A 27004-nucleotide genomic window follows, 5' to 3' on the forward strand; every position below is an offset into this window, starting at 1 on the left:
GGTCAATTTGTAGGTACCCGTATGCGCCTGATATTCCTACTTTACTGATTGCTAGTGGCAAATTGCAGGTTTTCATCTGTATCCAATTATTCCAATGTGATTCATTAGATAATAATTTTGGGGCTATCAAAGGCCTTCAAACCTTGTAATGGGCAACGTTAAATTTAATTAACTACCTGAACTCTGCAGTCAGACACAAAAGTCTAATAAATGTATAACAGATAAACTCACCAGAATAAATTTATATGCCACTAGTTGTTGAAACTGCATTTGAATTTTTAATAGAAACTACAAACGAATAATTGATTAGAGAACCCATAGTCTTGTGGAGAGAAATAACGTTTCAAAGCTGTGTATCACCACTTTATTATTCAGTGATTTCTATACATCATGCAATCATGGAATGTTAGTTTTGTAAAAATGCATTTGCACAATCACAGGGCCCTTAAAAACTTTTGCAAAAGTCCAAATGAAGGGTGTCAGCAAAGGTTGGCCGGTCCAAAGTCCTGCTGAAACCAATCTATTGACAGTGATAGGTTTAATCCTGCTGAAGGTCAACGCCAAACAGGTGTCCATGCTTCTCAAAAGACTCGAGTCTGTGATGTGCTGTTTGCTGACACAGGAATGGGGTAAAGATAGCTTTCAGAATCAACACTCAAAGTAGAAAGAGAAAGTGTTCATTTAAAGGCCACAACCAATTATGTCCATTTTGGCATTAACTTGGATTGTACAAAACACTATTAAGACAAGACTTAAATTGGATGGTTTTGTATGGGAAATGAATGAAATAGGCAAATAAGTGCAAATATGGTTGCTTATGAAAAGAAACTTTGAGAATATAAAACTGGAACATATTTTGCATTCAAAATACACTTTCTTTTCCACAAATTAATGAATAAAAAAAGCAACATTTCAAAATGTGTTCTACATGTTTGTCAGAAATTTTCAGAAATGTGTAGCCTACTAGTTTTCCTTAACAGTATGATCAGCCAAACAAAAGACGGACATTTCTCAACATGAATATAAAAATTGTGCTTCAAAATTGAATAACTGATTGTTAAGTACTTTATTTAATTGTGTAACTTTATGTTGGTTGCACTGCTTAGCTGCAACCAGCTGTTTGCTGGTGAAGTTACATCAGTTATAAGTTGAGCTACATTCATGCATTCTTCCAATATGACAAATCCTCTAGCCAGCATTAATTTGCTTAATATGACAATTGCACAGAAAAAGGGGTCCAGAAAATTCAGAGAAATTCACTCAACCCGTTAAACTCATTAGCAAAATCCACACTTATGTCTATTATTGAAGAAATTTGGTCAAATGCCCATCCTTACTTTAAACGGAGTCATTTTTAACCTTTGATTGTGTGCCAAGGACCCCCATCTCCCTTTCCTGTGTGTAATAAAGGTTTACATTCACTTCTGCAAATGCAATATATAAAGCAACGTATATACACCATGTTACAATGAGTATTGCACTATGTATTGATTGCAATTTGCCATGAGTTAAGATAGACATCTGTGACATACTGTAAACTGCAGCCATGTGTAAAAGTGTGTTGCATAGCATTATGAGCATTAATAATCTATGTGGTCATTGATAAATGTAAGAACATTTTAAAAGTATGTCTTTTGACCAGTAAACAACGATTACCACATTCAAAAGTTGGGGTGCACCGATCACAATTTTCTGGCTGATCAGTCAGCTTATTTTTGAAAAGCCTGATCTGCTGAGGAAATTGGTAAATTCAAACTTTCTGGGGAAGAGAATTATTAAAATTATATCAGGTCTCTTAAGTCTTTCTTTTCACGCATTTTAATACCTTTTAGTATTGGAACAGTTTGAATGTGACCCAAATGTGAGATTTCACTAAACAGGTATTATTTGACTGAATTCACAACCAAAGGAAAGCCAGTGTAATGAGGACATCTGGTGGCAGCAAAACAATTACCACACAGTGACTCCAATACACATTTTACTCTTTCCCACTTTAACACAACATAGAGTGGCATACATTATAATCGTAAACCTTTATGTTGGGGTCGCGGAAGTACGGAAATACCCAACAACTTATATACTCATATAAATGATTACGAAAGTCCGCGACCAAAGGCTAGCGGACTAATGTGGCTAACTCACTCAAGACACGAGCCCCAAAAAAGATATATTTTTGGTGATCGACCGATCCCCCCAAATTAATGAAATCGACCGATCAATCGGTGCACCTTTGTTCAAACGCAATTATCAGTTCTAGCTAATAAGCTATTAAAGCCATAGTATGCTTGTTGCGATACTGTAAAGTATAACATTTGAAGTGAAGTTGAAAATCTTTGGTTAGTTTGCCCTTTTAGTGTGCCGGATGTTTACAAGATACCACATAAATCTCATAAGATATTAACTGCATTATGAACCATTTTTTGATGGTTCAAGATCTCTGTTTACAAGGCGAATGAAAGCCAAAATGTAGCATCCTCACAGGTCAGTAGAGATGGTGCTTTTCTTCACTCTAAGGCTGCCACCCCAACCACGGGGATAGCTGTTGTAAGAATGCATTCCAGGTGAACGCAGGCCCGAGTCCTCTGACTCAATGGACGCATCAGAGTCAGTCAGGGAACGTGCGTTGTAAATCCTCACGGGAGAGCAAATCCGCTGTGTTGGGGTTTGGGGAGGAATGGTGACGGTTGGCGACTGGAATGGTTTGCAGTCATAGCCATGGTGGGAATATCCCACTGGTGAGATAGGTAAGCTGTGGCTGCTCAATGCACCTGGAGACGGGCTGTTTTTACGTTTGGCTGCATTGATTATGTTCTTTGCCAGCATTCGATGGTTAGCCTTTGACTCTAAATTATTATTGATTGGGGACATGCAGCGACTGTCCTTTGGCAGGGTAACAGGAGAGGAGGCAGAGGATATAGACAGACGGTGAGCAGAGGGAAACGACAAACTAGAATGAGAAAGTGCAGGAGATTGGCAACGTGAGCCCCAAGGTGGCGAGACAGGAGACGTTGTTGTTGGTGTTTTGGAAAGTTTGGAAGAGGAAATAGTGGAAGCATGAATAGTCTGAATTACCATTGGTGATTGACACCTTGGACTCCAAGGAGGCGAACGGTGAGGTGCAGTTGTGGTTGTTTGTGAAGATCTGGAAGAAGAAAGTGAGGAGAGGGTGGAATTCTCGTTACTTATGCTCACCATAGGAGACTGGCATCTTGATCCCCAAGGTGGAGACAGTGGGGAGGTGTTTGTCAATATTTTGGATGAAACGTGTGAAGAATTGGAAGATTGTAGGTTGACTAGTGGGGATTGGCATCTTGAACCCCATGGTAGTGTACGAGAGGAATTGGATGTTTGCAATCGCAAATCATGACCTGAGCAATTGGGGGATGATCGGGTATTTTGGGCTATCATTGGGGATTGGCATCTTGAGCTCCAATTAGCAGGGCATGGTGATGTGGATGTAGAGGTCTGGGATGGCCTGGTTACGGAAGGTGATAAAACTGTGGAAAGCTGGATATTTTGGTTGGCCACAGGAGATTGGGATCTGGTAACCCTAGAAAAAGGAACAGGGGATGTGACTGATCGGCTGGAGATGGTTGCAGACGGGTGCTTTGTTTGAAGACTGGAGGTCCACGTTGAACTGGCAAGACAGTCTGGACTGCTGTACTTCCTTGTAAGGCCAGGCCGAGTCTCACTGGGAAGTTCAACTGAACAGGACTCCATTGATTTCTGTTGGACCATAACAAATATAGCTTTTTTACTGTGTAATCATTCATACAATGCAACAGATGGTGTACCTGGCAGTAGCACATACTAATCTTTATTGATTGTATTGTTCATTACTCACTTATGAAAGAGATACCTTTAAATCAACACATTTTTAAATTCAAGAACTCTGTTCCGCCTAAAGAATATTCATTAGAATCGCAATGGCATTAAGGTCAGACTAACTATGAATTTTAATCCTCTGCATGTGTTTGTGCACTATCCTGGCCAATAGTCCATGTCGACCCAGTTTTATGTGCTGTTCTCAGGTTACTATGAATATGACCGGTCTTTGCAGGGATCTGAGGTTACTTGGCAGAACAACATGTAAACATCCCCGAATAAACATCTTACTAAATATTATCTCAATGGAATAAAATTATGAACTCCTTAACTCACTTGTATAAGTTAGGTTTATTTCTTTAAACATCTTAGCCCCTTATAACCAGCAAGACCATAAATGTTTCATATTCACAATGTGTAACAGATATTCAAGACAAACACAAAATATACGGTAATGCTTCATGTTATAAAATGTTTTCTTCACCTGTTACGTGAAAGTTATGTGATGTGCTGTATGTTATTTTTTTGTGGGATCAAGTGTTTGCAGGTCCAGCAAGAAAAGCAGGGAAGTGATATATACTCCAGAAGTGAAAGTAATGCACGAGTGATAATATGAAATTAGAAAAAGGAGAAGGAGGTCACAGATGAATGAATGCATAAAGCTTTAATCAGAGAGGAAGGTATTCAGGTAAAACACAAAAAGACAATTAGAACAGAACGTGAATGAAGATATTTGAAGTGAAACAGACATGCAAACTCTGGACAGAACTTTTTTTTTTTCTGTAAACGATCAATGTTGGAATTGCTTCTTCAAAACAATATCGAAGCAGGTCCTGGAAGCAAATTTGGATGCAGTCTGCAGATGGCAAACATCAAAGAATCCAAGTAAGCACTAAATTTTTAGTTAAAAAAAAAACAAAACGTGGTGAGCAGAGCAAATTACCCTTAAGATACGTATAAAGACATAAAAGGAATTCTATGGCAGCATTTTCACGTCATTGAGAAGCATTAAATTGCAAAGTGTAGCTCATAAAACAGATGCCACATCTGTCAAAGTGCTTTGTAACAGCATCACTCTCTTCCCCAAATAACGAAAACACGAGTGTGGAAAGGGAAGCCAAGTTGTTATTCATTTTATTTACATACTCAAGACGGAGGCATTTAGCGCTTAAGTGCTTCACAGCATCTGGCATGAAAACTCATCTGATCATGTTAACACACATTTTTCTTTTGTCTCAGGTTTAAAGCCTTAGGTGTTACCTGCGGATATCAGCAACTTAAATTAAGATTAACATTTTTGTTTTCCCTCATACAAAAAAAACAGGTGTAATGTGAGACATGATTTATGTGAACATTTCACATCAGTAATTTCGATTCAACAAGCGCTTAAAGAAAGCAAAGACAGAGAAAGATGAAACAGAGAGGTGCAGGTAGAACAAAAAATGGTTTAAATGTTTGTGAAATTAAGTTTGGCAATCACTAGGTTATTACGTAAAACCTCTTAAAAGATAAAAGGCCTCCACACCTGTGTTTCAATTCCTGCTTGCTTGGCAGAAAATCTTGGCCTCGGTGCCTGAACCCCAGGCCGGTGGGATGATACACGGGCTGGAGAAAAAACAGTTGATGGCTGACCACAAGCTGGACTTGGTGGATACTCTACTCTTGTGATGCCGCTGTTAGGAATCTGAGGAGATTGACACTGGGTTTGAAAGAGAGAGGCAGGGTTTTTAGGTAAGGAATTGTGTCTAGAAAAAGACTGAGGGGGCATCTGGTTTTTGGCTTGTGGTGCTCCTTTGGGTAGAGTACTTAACGGATCCTTGACTGGTTTCAGGATGAAGAGGGACGAGTTAAGCTGGTAAGGTCGGTGTCTTGACAGGTCCATCTCTATCTTGGAGCAACCATTCTCAAGAGGAGGTGTCTCTTCAACTTGAGTTGGTTGCATTGTTTGTCTTGGTTTTGGCTTGGTGGTTTGTTGGGCTTTCATGTTTTCAGCAAGTTGAGCACACATGTCAGAGTTTTTAGCCATAGCTTTGACCCTACCTGGCATGTTTGATGGGTAAACCCAAGATGGTGGCAAAGACATTGTTGGAGAAGGAGATCGAATATGATGACCTATATTTTGATTCTCTACTACGTATTTCTCCATTCTGGATCTGCGCTTGGCGAAAAGCTCTGCACCCTTGCCTGATGCATCATTGAGGGTCTGTTCTGGTTTATGTTCTACTCTTGTATAGGTTCTAGAGCTCTTAAGACATGATGTCCACTCTGGGACTTTGGCTTCTTCAGCTCTGTCTTCCTCTTTGGTCAGAAAGTTGGATGCCTCCGCACCCAGAGCTAGTAACTCCTCCTCAGATGTGGGTTCAGGCAGAGATCTTTGCCTCATTTTCTTCTTTTCATCCACCCCTTGCACTAAAGAAAGCAGCTCGGGATTTGGAGCTACAACTTTCTTCTCTTTGAAAGTGAACATCGACTTTTTACCCGGTCGTTTGGCAGCACTATCCTCAAGCAATCCGGTCTTTATCGGTGGTGTTGACCTACTTTCCACAAAAGGCTGGGGAACAAATGTAGGCTTTGGAGCTGTTGGTGGTCCATAATGGGGTAGGGGTGAAGCAGCATTCTGAGATGTATGAATGTTAGGAGGTGGTGGAAGAGAAGTGGGAGGTGTCACAGGTGGACTGAAGTCATCCTTCTTTGGTGGCTTGTTTGTAAAGGCTGGTAGGGCAGGTGTGGGATATGTTGGAGGAGGTGGAGTTGAAACTGCAACTGGGCGGGAAGCATTGAATGCGGAACGAGTAGGGACATTGTCCATTTCAGCATTGGCCGCTTCTTGAGACTGTACCGTCAGAGGGGAGAAAAAAGGCCTGGCAGTTCGATTGATGATGGTGGTCGGCTTTGATGTAGACACAGCAATCATTGGAGGCCCATGGCAGCCATTAGCAAGATTTTCAAGGGCAGGTGGTGCTGTGTGACCCCCATTCATTGCTGCATCATTCTCCATAAGAGTCATCACAATTGGATTACTGGTTTCTCTTTCGGGCGGAAGATCATCCTTGACTTTGTCTTCAAGTTCATGGACTGTATCGCTTTCTGGCTCCTCCTGCTCATCTATTTCCTTTACAGGGAGGAAATGTCTTTCTTGGATAATTTTGTGTTCAGTGACATCCTCTTTGCCACAATGGTCACCTTGTTCCTCCATGGTGTCACCTTTTGCTTGTATACTCCTAGTAGACACGAGTAGTGGGCTGGTAGTGCAATTCTTGTGGTTCAAGTCTCGGTCCTTTTCCTCACGACTTCTCTCTGCCCATGTTAGTTTGCTACATGACACATTGGGTTTTACATTCCCGGTTATGGCCTCCTTTGACCCCCCTCTACTGCTTTCCAGTGTAAAGGCGCTGACCCTCTGCTTGCGCCGGTTGAAAAGTTGCACACCTCTGGAGCTGGAGTTGCTTGGCACAGTGAGCTGAGCTGCAATGATGTGACTTTTCAGGCGGGCCTCCTTTAGCTCCTTCTCAGATAAGCTGACGCTCCTGGTTAGATCTAGATGGGAAAGAAAATGTAACAGGGCACTCGGTTTAGTAAAAGAAAAAAAAGAGGGAAAGATTATAAACAGAGGCACTCCCTGGCATCAAGTGAATTCTGACCAGATTACTTTGAAAAAACAAATCAAAAGAAAGGTATGATCAATTGATTTTGAACCCCATTTTTACCTTTTCTGACCAAATTATATAAAAGCCAGTGGTGTCCATTTGCTTTGTAATGCTTATAAATCATAATATTCAGCATGTCTCTGCTTAAAATTATGGTTTGTTTTCCGAGCTTATGAGTTCCATTCCAAGCAGCAAAGTTATTTCCTCTGCAATCTGGTCAAGTCCCTCCCTGAGCATTCTTCTACTGTGGAGAAAACCCCCTGCTTAAACATCCAACATGCCTTATTTCTTACTGGAAAACTTAAAAGTTAAAAACTCGACCAGTTTTACCATCTGGTAATTGTTGTCTGTCAAGTGCTATAAATCAAAATGTTCACATTTTAAAAATTAAAACATGAAAAGTGTTTCAAAGTGTATGAAAGTATTATGGAAGCTGCACATTATTAAGGAACCAGCCAAATAGTATAAATAGTGCAGATTCATTTAACTACTGATCCTGGTCACATGTTATACATTATTCATCCCCTTCATGTAATTCTGGGAAGAAATTTCACGTCCCTTCAGGAGGTTTCTATGACAACTGGAACAACCACGATTCATTCTTTGTTTAAGACACTGATTTATCCAGACAGCTACATTATTTCAAGTAATTATGTGTCATTCAAAATAATTACAGATTGGTGTAACATGTCAAAAATAGCTTTCATGGTAACCCATTCAATGTGAATTTAATGTTAGCATCTGAAATTGATTCTGGAGAGTTAGGTACTTGAGATGTTTTTTTTTTTTTTTTTTTTTTTGTGTTTGTTTTTTTGGAGTTTTAGATTTAGTTGGAAGTTTTAAACTTAAAGCAGTTGCTCTTTTTTCCTGTTTTAGTCCTTGTCCCCAAAATGACTTATTTAGGCGTTAACATGAAAATAATACATAAAAAATGTTGGCCTGTGAATTAAGCAGAATAAGTCAGAGCAGTGAAGCCTGAAATGAAATGTCCTTAATGTAAAGTTGGCCTCTCTCTGGTGCCAGCTTAGTTATCAGGTAACATGCAGGTGCAAACTCAGGCTCATGACATTCACATCATTAACAGCTCTCAAAATAGATGCTAACCTCCCTAGCAACTAAAAGAGTTTTTTTTGTTTGTTTATTGTTTGAATCAAATTATTATAGTCTTTAATAATGACATTGATTATAAAGTTTGCACAGGAGTTAATATACAAATTTTAAAATCAACGACTTAACATTAAATCTATTTTTCAACATGGCAAAATTTCTGAAAATGTTACAAACCATCCTTTATTAAACACATCTTTATCTTGAACCTGAAAACATCTGAATTCAAATCTATGAATGACTTTTCTGTAGTTTCTCCTCTTACCTTTCTATCCCCTGTCAATTTCTGAGCTCCGCCATTATGTACGTCCCAAAGAGTTTTCCACTGAACTGCGTCTTCTGGCCTCACACACCCCTTTCCCTCTCTGTACTGTGGCACAAGCTTCAATTTCCTTTTCTTAGCAAGTCCAGCAGCACGCAGAGAGGGAGGGTGTCTACAGCTGGAGCTTGCGCCGCCTGTCTGCCTGCCTGCAGCTATGTTGCACTACTTCAAATATGGCTTTGTTTCTTTGAAAAAAAAAACAAAGGACAAAACTCAGCAGGGCTTATGGCTTCTGCGGAGAAACTACAAGTGTCAGCTCTGACTTTTGTTTTGACAGTTTAGGAGAAATGTCCATTCCGTGTCAAGTACTGAGCTGCTTATCTAATGTCGAGTGACAGCAGAAAAATGTCTGACCCTTGTTAGAGTCATTGGAAAGGGATATACTCCAGTTTATGTGCATATGGATTAGTGCACTGAGACCACAGAGCCCCAGTGGCTGACCCCTGCTACCCTCCCTGTCTGCGTGTGTTTATTATGCACTCTCCGTGAGTGCTTGGCCTCTTTGAACCCTCTGAGCATAAACTCCAACCTGCAAGGGCAAGGATAGGAATTTCCTGTCCTCGAGCAAAGACAAAACTTGAAGCCCCGAGCCATGATATCACATTGTCTACACCCACTTTCTCCCACCACATCAAATTTCGCGACCTCATCCCTCTGCTATCAGTTCCGTCCCTTTCAGCCTTCTCTCAATGGAATAGAATACTCCCACACAGCGGGGGGATTTTTAAGTCAGAGGCTAACCCTGCATTTTGCGTATCAAAGGTCAGATTATCCTGTCGGATGTTATCTTTCATCAGGCACTGGCTGTGAGCTGAGCTGGATGACAGCACTGGTCCCAGTGGCTGTCGTATGAAGCGGGATGGAAAAACAAGGATTAACAGAGGTCCTGGGATCTAGCGGGCTGAATGTGACCTAAACTCCAGGTGGATCCCATAGGGGATAAGAGAACAGCCAGAGGTTAAAACCAACCCTATAATATTTCTGTGTCAAAGGTCTGTGCAGAGGTGTAGCCATCTTGAAATTGCTCTTACGCGGAGTTGCATTCTGTGTTTTGTAAGTGGAGAGCCAGCTTTTACCTACTGGACAAAACACTGGAGAGAGAAATTTAATTCCTCTGATTGTCGACAATGGCCGCAGAGTATTTTCAAATGCGAAGTAATTCGCATGAGACAATGTAATAATATATTTGCTTCTGAGGCAAAAAATGCCATTATTTGTTACTGCGTTAAACTTCTGGATGCCCCTTTGGAGGGTTGGTCCTATTCTTCAACTGCAACCAAAAGTTAGAGTAAGTCCTGGCAGGTGTAATTCCACATATTACAAGATGTAATAGCTTTCCCGAAGAATGGTAGACAAGAATAAAAAATTCCAAAAGCATGCTGCCTTGTAACAATGTGAGACTGGTTGTGTCACTGTTCCATCAGAGGAAGAGGACTTGTTCATTTTTACAGATGATCCTGAGGTTTTAGAGTCTTTTAGTAGATTGTACTGCATGTGAGGTAGCAAATAATTTCACAGTGGATTGTTTCATGAAATAGACAGAATGGTTCCCTAATGTCATAGGTGTTTTATGATGACTCACTAGTTTGGTATCATTGGATTATAATATTTAAGGCAGTGTTTTTCAACCAGTGTGCCGCGGCACACTAATGTGCCGTGAGAGATCGTCAGGTGTGCCGTGAGAAATGATCCAATTTCGCTTGTAACGTCGTCGGGCGGAGTTGCAGTAGGAAGGAAGGAGTAGGTAGAAGGTTTTGGTCGTGTGCAGATGAGCAAGGTATTGCTCGTATCGCGTTCAAGAACTGCTCGGATTTCTAACCATCAGCCAACTTGCAGTCCACGACGATGTGGACCAGAGCATGCCTACAGTACATCATTTGATTAGACTCGTCAAGAGTCGATACACACGAAAGTGTCCTTTCCATTTTATCCATATGTGACGACCGTGATTCCTCCACGTGTTTTATTCCAACACACTGTCGAGGACAACAAGGTGGCTGATGGCTAGAAATCCGAGCAGTTCTTGAACGCAACATGAGGAGCTATGGTGCCAAGCAAGTTTAAACGGCTTCAAAACAAGTCGATGGACTATTTCCTTCGCCTTTGTGAAAACATAGAAAAACAGGCAACTTTTTTGAGAAAGATAGCAAAGGTAAACGAGAAAGCCCTCAAAGCCAGTTACCTTGTTGCTGAACTTATTGCTACATCCAAAAAGTCCCACACTGTGGCAGAGACAAAACTACTTGCCTGCAAACCATTGCGTGCAAGATGCTTGGCCCTGATGCGGTAAATACCTTGCTAAAATCCCCCTGTCTGATAATTCTGAGCTGTTGACGAAGATTACTGCCAGGATATCGGTTTTGTGTTCATTTAAACGGGCTCAAGTTTCACACTGAGTAAGTATAAATATTGATAAATTATATTAACATTTAGTATAATGTACAGAAAGCAATTTTGGAACATTTTTGGATTATGGTGTGCCGCGAGATTTTTTCCAATGTAAAAACAAGCCGTGACTCAGAAAAGGTTGAAAAACACTGATTTAAAGTATAGATTGTTAAAAATACAACTGCCCATGTTTGTTTGTTCATGTGTAAAATCCTTTATCTGATATGTTGATTTTGGATGTGTGTGTAAAACAGAGAAAATGTTACCAATAGGAAAATTGCCTTTGAGAAGTACAGTTGTGGTCAAAAGTTTACATACACTTGTGAAGAACATAATGTCATGGCTCTCTTGAGTTTCCAGTTATTTCTACAACTCTGATTTTTCTCTGATAGAGTGATTGGAACAGATACTTCTTTGTCACAAAAAACATTCATGAAGTTTGGTTCTTTTATGACTTTATTATTGGTGAACAGAAAAAAGTGATCAAATCTGCTGGGTCAAAAATATACATACAGCAGCGCTAATATTTGGTAACATGTCCCTTGGCCATTTTCACTGCAATTAGGCACTTTTGGTAGCCATCCACAAGCTTCTGGCAAGCTTCTGATTGAATCTTTGACCACTCCTCTTGAGAGAATTGGTGCATTTCAGTTAAATTTGATGGCTTTCTGACATTGACTTGTTTCTTCAGCATTGTCCACAAGTTCTCAATGGGGTTCAAGTCAGGGCTTTGGGAAGGCCATTCGAAAACCTTAAATCTAGCCTGATTTAGCTATTCCATTACCACTTTTGATGTGTGTTTGGGGTCATTGTCCTGTTGGAACACCCAACTGCGCCCAAGACCCAATCTTCGGGCTGATGGCTTTAGGTTATCTTGAAGAATTTGAAGGTAATCCTCCTTCTTCATTATCCCATTTACTCTCTGTAAAGCACCAGTTCCATTGCCAGCAAAACAGCCCCACAGCATAATACTACCACCACGGTGCTTGACGGTAGGCATGGTGTACTTGGAGTTAAAGGCCTCACCTTTTCTCCTCCAAACATATTGTTGGGCATTGTGGCCAAACAGCTCGATTTTTGTTTCGTCTGACCACAGAACTTTCCTCCAGAAGGTCTTATCTTTGTCCATGTGATCAGCAGCAAACTTCAGTCGAGCCTTAAGGTGCCGCTTTTGGAGCAAGGGCTTCCTTCTTGCACGGCAGCCTCTCAGTCCATGGAGATGCAAAACACGCTTGACTGTGGACACTGACACCTGTGTTCCAGCAGATTCTAATTCTTGGCAGATCTGCTTTTTGGTGATTCTCGGTTGAATCTTCACCCTCCTGACCAATTTTCTCTCAGCAGCAGATGAAAGCTTGCGTTTTCTTCCTGATCGTGGCAGTGACAAAACAGTGCCATGCACTTTATACTTACAAACAATTGTTTGCACTGTTGCTCTTAGGACCTGCAGCTGCTTTGAAATGGCTCCAAGTGACTTTCCTGACTTGTTCAAGTCAATGATTCGCTTTTTCAGATCTATGTATGTATATTTTTGACCCAGCAGATTTGTCCACTTTTTCTGTTAACCCATAATATAGTCATAAAAGAACCAAACTTCATGAATGTTTTTTGTGACAAAGAAGTATCTGTTCCAATCTCTCTATTGGAGAAAAATCAGAGTTGTAGAAATAACTGGAAACTCAAGAGAGCCATGACATTATGTTCTTCACAAGTGTATGTAAGCTTTTGACCACAACTGTATGTATTTTAGAATACAAAATAAAGTATTTTGATACCGATACAGGCTGTGCATTTTGTAGTTTACTTTGACGCAAGTACAAACTAGGTATTTTGGATTGGAATTACATTTAATGTTTTTGCCCATTCATGATACAAGTACATGATCAAGAATAATTAAATTTATGATGATGAAGTGAGTGAATGATAACATGATTCAATAAGATGAAATAACTAGCTACAATTGGATTTTATCAAGTTTCTTTTAAGTGTATTTGACAAATTATGATCCAATGTTTTCCTTTATAATTATTTTGACAACGCTAAGTTTTTCAAATGGGGACTAAAGCGGTTTAAACAGACATGGCTGACAGTTACTGTGTTGTATATTTTTATTGATTACATTTCCATTGCGGACAGGCTTTGCCTGGATTTGGACTGTATGGAAACAGATGTTTTGGAGCATTTTTCCATCTCCAGTTACACAGAAGGCGGAACCTTTTTTTCTTCTTCTGACATTTGCCTTCTAAACCCTCTTTTCAACCCCCACCATTTGCACTCAATTTAAACACGCATACTCTAGTACATTGATGACAAACTCAGTTACAGACTGCCACATCATTTTTTTGTGGCCCTCAAAAGTAAATGATGCGCATTGACTCTGTTTTTCGCAAAAATAAAAATTCCAATATTGTTTCTAATCCTCAATGAAAGATCGAGGACTACAGAAATCACAGAATGTTTACTTATTTTTCCTTGTTTTATTTTTTGAAACATTTTAAATAAATAAATAAAAGATTTTTTTTTTCTTTTTTTAAATACAAATGAGTGTTTTTACGCTTTGTTTCTAATTTAAAAGAAATAACTAAATGTTTACCGTTTCAGGTTTACTCTTCATTTTTAATGAAAACATGTAAAAAATAAATAACATTGAATGAAAACTCAAAAATTAATTTTAAAAAAGAGATCTGCATTTTCCCCTTTCATGGTTTAATAATAGAGCAAAAATGTAAAAATAAAATAAAAATATATTAAAAATTAGGAAATATTTGCATTTAAGAATAGGGAAATATGGACAATTTTTAGGTGAACAAACTTAAAATGATCAATCAACCGTCAAAATAGTTGTCGATTTATTGTGGCAGTCCTAGTTGGCAGACATGTCCCTCTAATGGACACCCAAACGACGATATGACCTGTGCCAAAAATGAGTTTGACGCCCCTACTCTAGCACCACTTTTCGTACTCTTTGTTTGCTTAGGAAACTCACATTGCTCTTGCAAGAGCTACTTAAACTAGGTGAGAAAGTGCCAGATAAACACTCACTTGTTTTGCTTCTCATCTGTTCCGTGTTGAGTCCAGTGGTTTCATGTGTTGTGCACTCCTCCACAGTGGTGGCCTGTGCTGCCTGGATAGGTTTTGCCAACCCTCCTGCGCTCCAGCTCACTCCTCTACGCAAAGACGTGTGTCCCTTGTCGATCTCCATTGTTACTCCAAGTTATAATCACTCTTCTGCAGCCAAGCAAGATCCTCAATTTCTTTTGTCCCAGTTGGATCAGGGCTCCCTCTAGATTTTTTGTCCTCACTAGTATACAGGGAGAAAAAAAGTGTCAAGGCAAGTAGCTCAATTCTTCATTTGGCTACTAACCGCCATGGCTCCGCTTTCAACACAAATCCTTCCAAGTATTTTCATGTAGTCAACTGAAAAAATGTCAAAAAGATGTTTTCTCTGGCTTGTCTTCATCAAGTTTAATTCCCTATCTAACTGGACCTCCCTCTTGTGCTAGGCAAAATTCCCCAAGATGAGTTCCATTGGACTCCTGCCACATGAAAAAAATGCACAATTTTGACATAAAAAGCTGAGAAACAGCCAAGTGTTCTCTAATACTCCTTTTTCTTTTCCCAGACGTTGCTCTTCCTCCACCGCTATTTTTGGTCACCGACACATTCTCTCTGTCTACATCCAAATCTCCAGCCCCCAGATTATTTTTCTTTCAGTGAAAATATCTGCTCTTTATCTTGCCGATCATAACTCCAGTGTGACATGAAAAAGGAGCTGCACAATATGGCACTTCTGTTGTTTGCTTCTTGTGAGGAATTGCATTTCACTATACGAAGGTCATTCTAATGAAAGCTTTACATTCAGTTATAAAGGGAGCCTTTGTCAATTTTAGCATGTCATGACCAAACACAGTGTTATACACTGTAATTACTGCTCATTTGGACTATTACTAAAAACCAGTAAATCTATCCTCTTGAATTGAGTTAGACTGGTCGGCAACTCTTTCTGGCTTCCTTCGCTTTGTTTGTTTGTATTCTACTCCCAGTTTCCAAATGTTTTAGTTTGGTGGAGCCTGTTTTGGCTTAAGACAAAGTCTTGTTGAAAGGAATCTGGGGCAACTTTATCTAATCCTTCTATGAAACCATGTCCTGTCCAGCGTAACCTGCAAAACAAGAGAGAGATGTTTAATAGCTCTGGGGGAGCCCTTGGTACAGAACTAACAAGATAAAAATGTTCTTCCATCCTTGACAAAGCATGATTTTGAAGCTACTATTAGGTTTTGAATCAGAGTATTATGAAGTATTAACAGAGATTTCATGGAATTTTCGAGACAAGTAGTTTTTTTTTTACCAATTGTCATGCTGCTTTCAAGTTGGCGTCAAAGTCTTAAAATAAAAGTATGGGATTATGAAATTACTAGTACTATTCATGTCCAGAATGGAAAGTGTCAAAAAGGATATGAGATGCCTTAGTAAAATTTAAAGTATAATAAGTCAAAGTACTGGCAGAGAAAATTATTGGGACTTCTCTTTCTTCCATTCAGGATTTTAGACAGATCACTGCTTATCCCAAGCCACAAATATCATTATGGACCCCTCGAACCCACATCATGGACTGTTTACCTTGCTGGCCTCTGGTAAGTGGTTCTGCAGCGTGCGGTGCAGGACCACCAAGTTCATAAATAGTTTTGTCCCCGTGGCTATTAGACTGTTTTATTTTACTCTCAAACACTGTGCGGTTCAAATGCAACGACATTTTGTTATGTATTCACTTGCACATACCACAATGACATAATAAAGTTTTTCTATCTATCGATCAATCGATTGATCTCTGTGGTTACAAGGACAGACATTCTACAATAATGGTTTACAGAATTTGAAGAACGTTTTTAGGAACATAAATTACACATAATTTAAGGTAAAACACGCTTAATCCTGCATAAGGCACTCATTTAAATACCGTATTTTTCGGACTATAAGTCGCACCAGCCCAAAAACGCGCAACGAAGAGGAAAAAAAACATATAAGTCGCACCGGAGTATAAGTCGCATTTTTGGGGTAAATTTACCTGATAAAATCCAACGCATAGAAAAGATATGTCATCTCGAAAGGCAATTTAAAATAGAAAATACAATAGAGAACAACATGCTGAATAAGTGTACAGTATGATAATGTTGCATGATGCATGAACAAAGAAATGCGAACATGGCCGGTATGTTAACATAACAAAGCTATTAAGAGTTATTCAGATAAATATGGAATAAAAACATGCTAACAAGTTTACCAAAACATCAGTGTCACAAAATAACATGTGAAATGATATAATAATGTGTTAATAATTTCACACATAAGTCACTCCTGAGTATAAGTCGCACCACCAGCCAAACTATGATAAATATAGTCCGAAAAAATATGGTACTATGAATTTCAAAAATCATGGGAATTCCCCAAGATCAACAAGAAGTGACCCAGAAACGCCCCCCAATTAAGAGGAAATGACCAGAATTTAACTAAAAGCAACAGGAAGTGACCCAAAATTAACAGAAAGTGACCCATAAGTGCCTCAAAATTAACAGGAAGTGAGCCACAGGGGTTTACTGTCAAGCAAAGCAAAGCATTCCGACGCAATTTGTCATTGATGTTCTAGTAAATTTATTTTTTATAAACATACAACTTGTTTTTACTTCCTAGAATAGTCACATGGTCTACAAAGGGTTATATGCTGTGCTGTTGTTAAAAGTCAAATTAAAGTTGCTAAAATCACATAAACCATAACCTATTTTGAATACATACTCCATATTATATAGTACATTCTCTTTTTATATGCTGTCATAGGTACATAACATTTTTACTTTTTGAAATGACTAGATTAAATGTAGATTGTTCTAGCATTTGACGGAAGAAACATGCACAAGATAATGTGATTTCCAGCTGTTCAACAAATTAGTAAAAAATCATATTAGAATGTTAGTCTGGCCTTAAATGTGAACTAATGTCTTCTTAATCAGACTCATTGAAGAGACTTAAAGTGCTAATGACAGCAAAAAGCATGTTTATTTCATATTTCACGCGATATTTTATGCTCCTGAATGAAATGGACCGCTTTGATATGTGTGGAAGCAATTGATTTATATATTCAATTTTTATAAGCCCGCACCATGAAAATGAGTGACTTCCTGGATTGAGGAAGAATTCAAATGTGACGTCACACTGGTCAGCATCTCACAATACAGCATTGTTTTATAGCATGCGATTTTGCGGATTAATTTGTTTATTTTTCGAATCATTCTAGCCAAATGTGCTGCAGGTTTTTGTTGCTGCACCAGGCAGTGTGGTGTGTGAGCCTTTTTGGGGTTGCAAAAAGTTCCCATTCACTGCAGAGATTGCCAACAACAAGTCTGACAACTGTGGGACCATTGGACTTCTGAGAAGGTAAGTAAACTACGTGTTTTGTGTTATGTCAAATACAGTACTGGAATCATGGCACACATTTTAGTAAGAAGGTGGCTTGCATTTTGTGGCTGACAATGCTCCTTGACCACCAAGAAGGTCACTCGGCCGACTACCGGTGGCTTGTCGCACAACCCTCGGTCCTCTCCATGTGCCCGCCGGGCGAGGGCTATACTCGGCTTATACTCGTGCAGCCCCCCGCTCTCGTCTGCGGTTCTCCATATCGTCCAGTCTTCCAGCCCCCTCTGCCTCTGTGCCTGGCAATAGAACACTATCCTGGGGTTGGGCTCGGGCAGCTACGCGCTCCTCGGACGTCGGCCGGTTTGTCCTGCGGTCATTCTCCAGCTTCTTCCCCGGAAACAAGCACTCCTGCCCGTAGCATGGGAATGACGAGTCGAAACGAGCAGGAGGCTGGCCGATTGGTAAAGGCTGTCACCCTCGCCGCCGTGTGTGACATGCGTTGGGGTAGTTTTCTGCAATTTTTCGTTGTCGGAAGGCGAAACAGATTGGTACAGCCGCTCGGCGGTCATTTTCCACTGCTTCCCCGACTACGAGCACTCCTGCCTGCAGCAAGGAAGTGACGAGCTGTAACTTGCTCGCCGCCGTGGGTTTGGCCGATCAGTGAAAACAATCGACAACCCCGCCGCCAATTATGACATGATCTGGAGTAGTTTTGTGTGATTTTTCATTTTCGAAAGGTGAGAATAAGACTTGGAAATGCCGTTCGTTTCGGGTTAGCATGTCGGCTTGCTGTCACGCCTCCTGTTTTGTTTACGCTTTCCGAAGCCGGGGCAAGGAAATGACAAAAGCCGGACTAACTCCGGTGGCATAAAATACCGTTCGGGAGGTGCAAGAAGTCGACAGTTTTGACCATTATGCAATAATTTTGCCCTGTTGTACTGAATAAATGCATTTTCAATATTTCATATTCAACTTGCCACAAGACTGTTATTTGTCATGAACATATCATTTATTTAGCCAATTGGGGAAAAATACTTAGATGAAAAGAATATACTGTAAAAATATTGGAGTAGAGCGATTGAAACAGTGACATTTTGCTGCTCTTTTTGTCGCATTTTCCTCATTCTGAATCTTCCCCCTCAATGGGCTAGATTCTAAATCAGATGTAATCGTGACCCTGCAGCTGGGGACGCTAGAGCGCCATAATGACAGTCGGGGCAGCAGATTAAAAGACTAATTTCTCATCATCTGCGCTTTGCCAAATTGTTATATATAGTCGAATCGTCTCAAAATATGATTCTAATTCACATAACAATGCTATGTAAGATTTTTTTATGCTGTTACAGGTACTTTAAAGAGCATATGACACGAGAAAAAAAGTCTAAAATGTCATTATTATGTGAATTAGAATAATATTTGGAGACGATTCGACTATATACAACAATTTAGCAAAGCACAGATGACAAGAAATTAGTCTTTTAATCTGCCGGTTAGCCACGCCTACCATTATAGGGCTTTAGCATCCCCAACAGGTGGATGACGTCAGCGGTAGACTTGGCTCATCGATTTTACTATTCAGCCCATTGAGGGGAAATTATTCAGAAAGAGGAAAACGCGACGAAGAAAGCCGCAAAATGTCATTGTTTCAGTCTCTGTACTCCAATATTTTTACAGGATATTCTTTTTACCCAAGTATTTTTCCCCAATAGCTATATAAATGGCTTGAGAAGGACCAGTCAGCCCGTTGAGGGGGAATTATTCACAACGAGGAAAACGCGACGAAGAGAGCGGCAAAATGTCATTGTTTCTGTCTCTTTACTTCAATATTTTTACAGGATACTCTTTTTATCCAAGTATTTTCCCCAATTGCTAAATAAATGGCATGGTCATGACAAATAACAGTCTTGTGCTGAATGGAATATGAAATAATAAAAATGCATTTATTCAGGACGACATGGCAAAATTACTCCATAATGGTCAAAACTGTCGACTTCACCTTTACTGTCGCACCTCCCGAACGATATTTTATGACCCCTAAATCGGACATATGTCATTTCCCTTCCCCGGCTTCGGAGAATGTAAACAAACCAGAAGGCGTGACAGCTAGCCGACATCCTAACCCGAACCGAGTGATGTTTCAAAGTCTTCAAAGCGGAAAATCACACATAGCTATCCTGGATTATTTGACATGACGACCCGGTTGTCGAATGTCTTAGCGGATCGGCAAACCGCCCGGCGGAGAGCAATTTACAGTTCGTTCCCCGGAGGAGGGTGGCTGGAACTAACGCAGCTAACGTGCTGCTGCTAATGCATTAGGAGAGCTTTTTACATGCCTATCAATGATCAAACGTAAGTAGTCCTTCATTTAAAGGAAGTTTGTAGTGTTTACTTTGTAATCGCTGTATTCGTATTTGACATAATACAAAACAAGATGTTTACTCACTTCATCGTAAGTCCAATGGTCCCACAGTAAATATCCACGGTGAATGGGAACCTTTTGAAACTCCAAAAAGGCGCATACGCCTCTCCCTCATACAGAATGATTTTTCTGCAGCCGTTTGGCTGGCGTGATGCGAAAAATAAACGTATTAATCCGCAAAATCAGCTGAATCCTTCGTCCTCATACACAACAGTACACTGTAGCGTGAAGAGGACGTCTTCTACCGTACACGTCACAGCGCCCTCCTCCTTAATGCAAGACCGAAGCCGGAAGTCACTCATTTTCCTGGCGCGGGATTCAAAAAACTAAATAAATATAGTGATCGCTTCCACACACATCCAAGCGGTCCATATCATTCAGGAGCATAAAATACCGCGTGTATTATGAAATAAACATGCTTTTTCGTGTCACAGGCACTTTAAGCATCTTTGTTTTACTTGTGACTCACTATGGTAACTGTACATACCTGTATAGATTGTTATGACTAAGTGCCTTTCTAGCGTTGCTTTGTACTTTTAAAACTATTCACCGCAAACCTTGAAGATAGCAGTGTATTACTAAGGAGAGGCTCTCAGCAATATGTTAGCAGAGTCATAACCTTGAATACAGTCAAAACAAAACGGTGCCCAGCAACGAAAAAGCTCCACAATTTCACATAGTGGCGTGATGAGGCGAGTGAGAGCAGATGAAGGCTGGTACTGTTTAGACTCTCTAACAACAGCTCTTTGAAACTCAGAGACGTGTCATGGATCTGGATATCATTGGAAGTCTGACATTGTCGCTCCTGTTTTTTCTTTTGATTGCCTTCATTACCCAACATTCTCATGTCCATCTATGCTTCCTAATCGCTGGGGTATGGCATTGCTTCAAAGCTTTCTTGAGAAATGCACACCCCACCGATTGGGCTGTTTCATACTTGACATCTGATGTCATCTACCCTCCTTTCCCTCCATCTAGCCACCAATTACCTTGAACTTCAAAAGGTGCCCACCTGTGCTGCTTGCCCACCGCTAGCTTCCTTATGCCACTCATTGACCCCCATGATCAGAGGTAAGCATATCATTTACAGTCTGAGCCCGGGAGGCCACTTTAGTGTGTAATCTCAGGGTTCCTGTTCATTGTCAGTGAATGATGCATCCACATGGAGACTGCCATATAAACTAATCAGTCTTCTAATGTCTACACATACGGGATGCATCAGTGGCCTGGTAATGGAATGTCAGAATGGTGATTCACTCACATGCTTTTATCACCGCACTGTACATGAATTTAGATATCTGATATGTATAGTCTGAAGTACTCGAAGCCTTGAAGGTGTATCACTTAACAAGCCCATAAAGAGACATCTGCACACAATTGACACCCTCAGGTGCTGTCATGTGTATGATCCATCTATCTTTCACCCGCACACTGTATACACAACCTCTTTCACTTGAATTTTTAAGTTTTGTGGAAAGCTCTTTTGCTAAAAATGCTCTCAAAAATAAAAATGTCAAATCATTTTTGGAGAGGTAATGAATTTTGGTTCCACCCTAAAACTGACATTCCTTGTTTCTAACATGCCTTAGCTTGTGCTGGTCAATGACTGACATTTAAAACATGACTCACTTCCAGTTAATGTCATGCAAGTTGCCTAAAAGTATTTTATTTTTATAATGGAGAATATTCAGCCAAGGAGAAGCTGGTTTACCACACATTCCACTCTGCTGTTCGCAGGTGGGAAAGTTCAAGCGGCAAAGATAAACACTTGAGGGGGGTGTGGGTGTAGGTGTGTGGGGGTGTGTGGGTATGTGTGTGTTCCAGTGCCAAGAGGGAGGCCCCATGACTTGAAAACTGTTAGACATAAAGGAGCAAAGCATTTTCGAAAATAAGTATTATCAGTACTGTACAAAATATTTATAACGTGTCAGAAAGAATTAGTCAAACTACAGTATATACAGTACTTAAGATACATCTTTGCTGACTACAATAATAATGGCAATTTATATTGTGAATGTTACATAGGATTGCATAATTATTTAGGAAATGTATGTATTTTTTTTTTTTTTTTCAAAAAGTAGATCATTTTTCCCCCAAAGGTTACTGAAATAGTAACCTTCACTGAAAAAGTTTTAGTGATGTAGTCAAATAATGTATTTATTAGGGTTTCTTGAAGTATTAAACCTGTGAGAGACTACATAGCAGCTCACCATTGCAATTCCGGCTTTATCAAGGTGTACACCGCATATTTGAGCCAGTGCATTTTCCGCATGTCCTCCTAATGTAACATAACTTATCATCGGACCGTTATGGACCACAGGGCCCCAGTTCTGAGACAAAGAACCCTGCAAGTGCCCAATGAGTGGAAAAACAACATTCCCAGATGTTTGCCATCCCTCCAAAGTTTCCCTCCTTTGTTTCAATTAGTCGCCTGTCCGCTCTTTCTAAACAAAGATAGCATCTTACCCCGTGAAGATAAATTGAACGGCCTGCAGGTGACAAGTCTGCAGCAGCTCCACAGCAGCAGTATTCCTTGCTGTGAGGCGTGTGCTGGTCCACTCACTGCAGCTCACCTGTGCTCTGCTGGGTTTGTCTGTGTGAGGCAGCAGCAGAGTGGACTGCCTCCTTTTTAGTTCCTATAGGGCTTTGCGCACTCACACACACACACACCTCCCCTCCACCCCCCATGAAACAGACGATGGATGGGGCGGGGTGGCGGGTCAGCTGGAACACAGAGGGCTCTTTGTCTGGGATCTTTTTCATATGGTTTCCTTCAAGCTGCATACTGAACACATTATGCTATATTATATCTTCATATTTAACACAGAGATGCTGAGCAGTTTTCCCCGCCCTCCTTCTCTGTTTTTAATTGTTGACCCACTTTACCGCCAAGCACACTGGACAGATTGGTCCAAACAGAACTACTTGTAAAATTGCATGATGAGTGTAAACAAAGTGGGGGGTGTCATAGTGTTTACGTGATTGTATGACTTTGCACAGTACACAGACAGTAAGTAAAATCGAGATCAGATATTACAACAGCGAAAAAAATACTAAATGTGGGTTTTCATCCAATGACTTTAGCCGGACTTATTATTTTATTTTATTTTTTTCCCAAACATGTACACCAAGTGTCTCCAAACATGTGGCCTGGGGGCCATATGAGGCCCGTAGGACAATGTTTTTTGGCCACTTCACCGACATAAAAATATAACATGAGTGCAGCCTTCTCGTTTTTTGTATTAATTGCCCTGGGCGTTTTCTGTTATTTCTACTCTCTTAACGACTTCCAAGCTTCAGGCTTGTGACAGTTTTGGCATTTTTTTGTTTTGTTTTGTCAACAAGTTAGCCTGAAATCAATTGGGAACATTAGTTTTTTAAAAATGTATCCTTTCACCCAGTCCCAACCGTATCTTTCAAAGGAAAGCTTGGCTACCAGCAAAGCCAATATTACATTTTATGTATATCAACGTACAGTGGTATGAAAAGGTTTCTGAACCTTTTGGAATTGCTCACATTTCTGCATAAAATCCATCAAATGTAATCTGATCTTTGTCAAAACAACACAGATGAAAAAACAGTGTCTGCTTTAACTAAAACCACCCAAACATTTAAAGGTTTTCATATTTTAATGAGAATAGCATGCAAACAACGACAGAAGGGGGAAACTAAGTAAATGAACCCTCTGCCTAAGGAGACTTAAAAAGCAATTGAAACCAATTTTTACCAAACATTTTAAGTCAGGTGTGTGCCCAATCACTGATGAGTGGTTTTAAGTTGCCCTGCCCACTATAAAACACACCAGGTAAGAATTGTAGTGATGAGAAGCATTGTCTGATGTGCATCATGGCTCGGTCAAAAGAGCTGTCTGAAGACCTGCGATCAAGGATTGTTGATTTGTATAAAGCTGGGAAAGATAAAACCATCTCTAAAAGTCTGGATGTTCATCAGTCGACAGTCAGAGAAGTTGGAGAGAGTTTGGCACTGTGTCTTCTCTCCCAAGGAGTGGCCGTCTATGATGACGCCAAAAGTTCAGCGCAGAATACTCAGAGAGGTCAAAAAGAACCCTAGAGTGTCTGCTAAAGACTTGCATAAATCACTGGCACAGTCAAATATCTCTGTGCACACATCAACTATACAGTATGTAAAACTATGGCCAAGAATGGTGTACATGGGAGGACTCCACGGAGGAAGCCACTGCTGTCTAAAAAAAACATTGTTGATCATTTAATGTTCGCAAAAAGGCAGTTGGACACTCCACAGACGTTTTGGCAAAATGTTTTGTGGACTGATTAAACCAAAGTTGAATTGTTTGTGAGTAAGACACAAAGTCATGTGTGGAGGAAAAATGGAACAGCTCACCAACATGAACACATCATCCCCACCTTGAAGCATGGTGAAGGGAGCATCATGATTTGGGGCTGTTTTGCTGCCTCAGGGCCTGGACAACTTGCAATCATTAATGGAAGAATGAATTCAAAAGTTTATCAGGATGTTTTGCAGGAAAACATGAGGCCGTCTGTCAGACAGTTGAAGCTAAAGAGGATGGATGCTGCAACTAGACAAGGATCCAAAATACATAAGTAAATCAACTTCAGAATGATTTCAGAAGAACAAAATACACGTTCTGGCGTGGCCAAGTCAAAGTCCAGACTTGAAACCCATTGAGATGCTGTGGCATGACCTAAAGACGGCAAATCATGCCAGACATCCCAGGAATCTGGCTGAACTGCAGCAGTTTTGTGGAGAAGATTAGTCCTGATCGATGTGCCAGACTCACTTGTTTTTCACCCTTCTGTCATTTTTGCATACTATCCTCATTAAAATATGAAAACCTATAAATGTTTGGGTGGTTTTAGTTAAAGCAGACACTGTTTTTTCATCTGTGTGATTTCGACAAGGATCAGATCACATTTGATGGTTATTAGGCATGGGAAACATGCAGATAAATGCGCTATATAAGTACAGTCCATTTACCATTTACCATTTTATGCAGAAATGTGAGAAATTCTAAAAGGTTCAGATACTTTTTCATACCACCATAGGAATCTGTCCAATCAAGGATGAAAACACAAGTTATCAATACTCAATAAACCATGCGAGGATTATGCAAAATACCAGACAAATGCATTGGTTAGTAGCTTCACAACTGTATTCCAAAAAGTATATATGGATGGACTCCATAGTACAGGCGCCATATGATTGAAACATAGCTAGTAACTGGTGCATGAAATTTGGAGTCGGATTATGATGTCAACATTAACCCAAAAACAGGGCAGCAACAGGGGTAATTCCAAACAGACGCGTCGTTTCATTACTGACACACGCACACAGTCTTATTGTTTACATTCTCAGTAATCTGAACAATAACTGAAAGGCTTTGAGAGTCAATTTTAACCAAAATCCATTCAATGAAAATCTTGGATTTCAATGAATATCGGTAAAAAATTAGTATCTTTAAAGTCTAAGTATTAAAACATTTGGGAAGGAGGACTCTCCTGTAGTTGTTGAGCTGTTGAACTGACACCATTAAAGACCTCGGTTGAGTTCTTTGAATGGGAGAACTGTTGTGATACAAATTTAGATTGCTTACAGTAAAGATAATAACAGTGTTTATTGATAAAAATACGTATGTGAATTACCCTCCCTTCCTATTCGATGAATCGACTTGACTGGACTCGTTTCTAATGATTGAAGTGGATGAACAGACAGATGGATGGTGAATCTGGAGGTTGAACATGTTTATTTAAGGCTTTAGCAGAAACATCTTAATTACCCCCCAGCTGCTGGATCTCCAACTTTAAAGTGCATTTAATCTTGCTTTGGTTCAACCGACCATTAAATGGAAGGTCACACAGAGTTTAGACACAAGCTATAGTAGAAATAACAGAATGTTGAATTAGTTCTTGAATAGTACAAATGGACGTATGAAAGAAACCTTTTAAGTCTACTGTAGAGTTCATGTCTGTCAAGGCATTGGGAGATCCAAGTTTTTCTTTCTTACCAATATGATTTTTATAGTACAAAATAGCGTTAACCACTGGACCTTTGTGCTGTTTGGTGAAAAACGGAAATACATCGGTGCCTCGAGATATGATCTGGACATTACTTGAGCATTTTCAACACAAATATATAGTCTTATCATTTTTGTTTGAAAGGGTGTTACATGAGATTTTTATGTCTGGACTGTTTTTTCACTTCCATTATTACTCACCTGATGGCTGGCCTCAGGAATTGACTCACACAATCCATCACCTTAGAGGCTTCTCAAGTAAATTCTCTGCTGCTGCTTCTGCTCCTGAAGATTTCCTTCCTCCTGTGCTCACTCATCCTCACTGTTTTTATCTTACCTGATCCCTTTTATCTTCTTCCCTTGCTCACATTACTGTCATCACAGCTCGTTTTCCCTTTACCCTATTATCATTTTTACCTGATGGCACAGCTGCATTTTGGTGCAGTTGTGTGTTTTGGGTTTTGAATCTTGTCGTTGGGTTTCCATTTATTACTACTTCTTTCCATATTTTAAAACCGTACATGTCTGATTAATTTATGACTTCTAATTGTCCATTATAGAGCATGTGAGTGTGATTAGCAACCAGTCCAAGGTGTACCCCACCTCCCCTCTTAAGTCAATTAGGATAGACCAGAGGTCGGCTACCCAAAATGTTGAAAGAGCCATATTGGACCAAAAGAAATAAAAAAATATATATATATATATGTCTGGAGCAGAGGTTGCGCTAGACTTTTTCGTTGTCTGTCATTTTGACTGACAGGGTCATAAAAATCCGGTCATAATCTATTTTTACCCGTCACTTAAATTTATAAAATGATGATAATGACATTGTGGTGACCCTTTGTTTGGCATAATTCACCTTCTGTACTTGTGTG

General features: G+C 40.0%; 1 protein-coding gene across 2 annotated transcripts in view; it reads right to left on the minus strand.

The window, feature by feature from the left end:
- Positions 1–341: 341 nt before the first annotated feature.
- LOC130923871 (mucin-2) overlaps positions 342–27004 on the minus strand; it is a 45906-nt gene continuing 19243 nt past the window's right edge. Inside the window, exons 1-4 of one of the 2 annotated variants that reach the window (XM_057849966.1) lie at positions 22583–22714; positions 14332–15449; positions 5351–7362; positions 342–3726 (exon numbers count right to left, since the gene is read on the minus strand). In XM_057849966.1, coding sequence (XP_057705949.1) covers positions 2476–3726; positions 5351–7362; positions 14332–14491 — 3423 coding nt within the window. In that variant the 5' untranslated portion in view covers positions 14492–15449; positions 22583–22714 and the 3' untranslated portion in view covers positions 342–2475. Of the gene's footprint in view, positions 3727–5350; positions 7363–14331; positions 15450–22582; positions 22715–27004 lie in introns of those variants that run through there. The other variant, XM_057849967.1, reaches the window with a different exon arrangement.

The sequence above is a fragment of the Corythoichthys intestinalis genome, chromosome 11 (genome assembly GCF_030265065.1).
Source record: "Corythoichthys intestinalis isolate RoL2023-P3 chromosome 11, ASM3026506v1, whole genome shotgun sequence".
NCBI classification, from domain to species: domain Eukaryota; kingdom Metazoa; phylum Chordata; class Actinopteri; order Syngnathiformes; family Syngnathidae; genus Corythoichthys; species Corythoichthys intestinalis.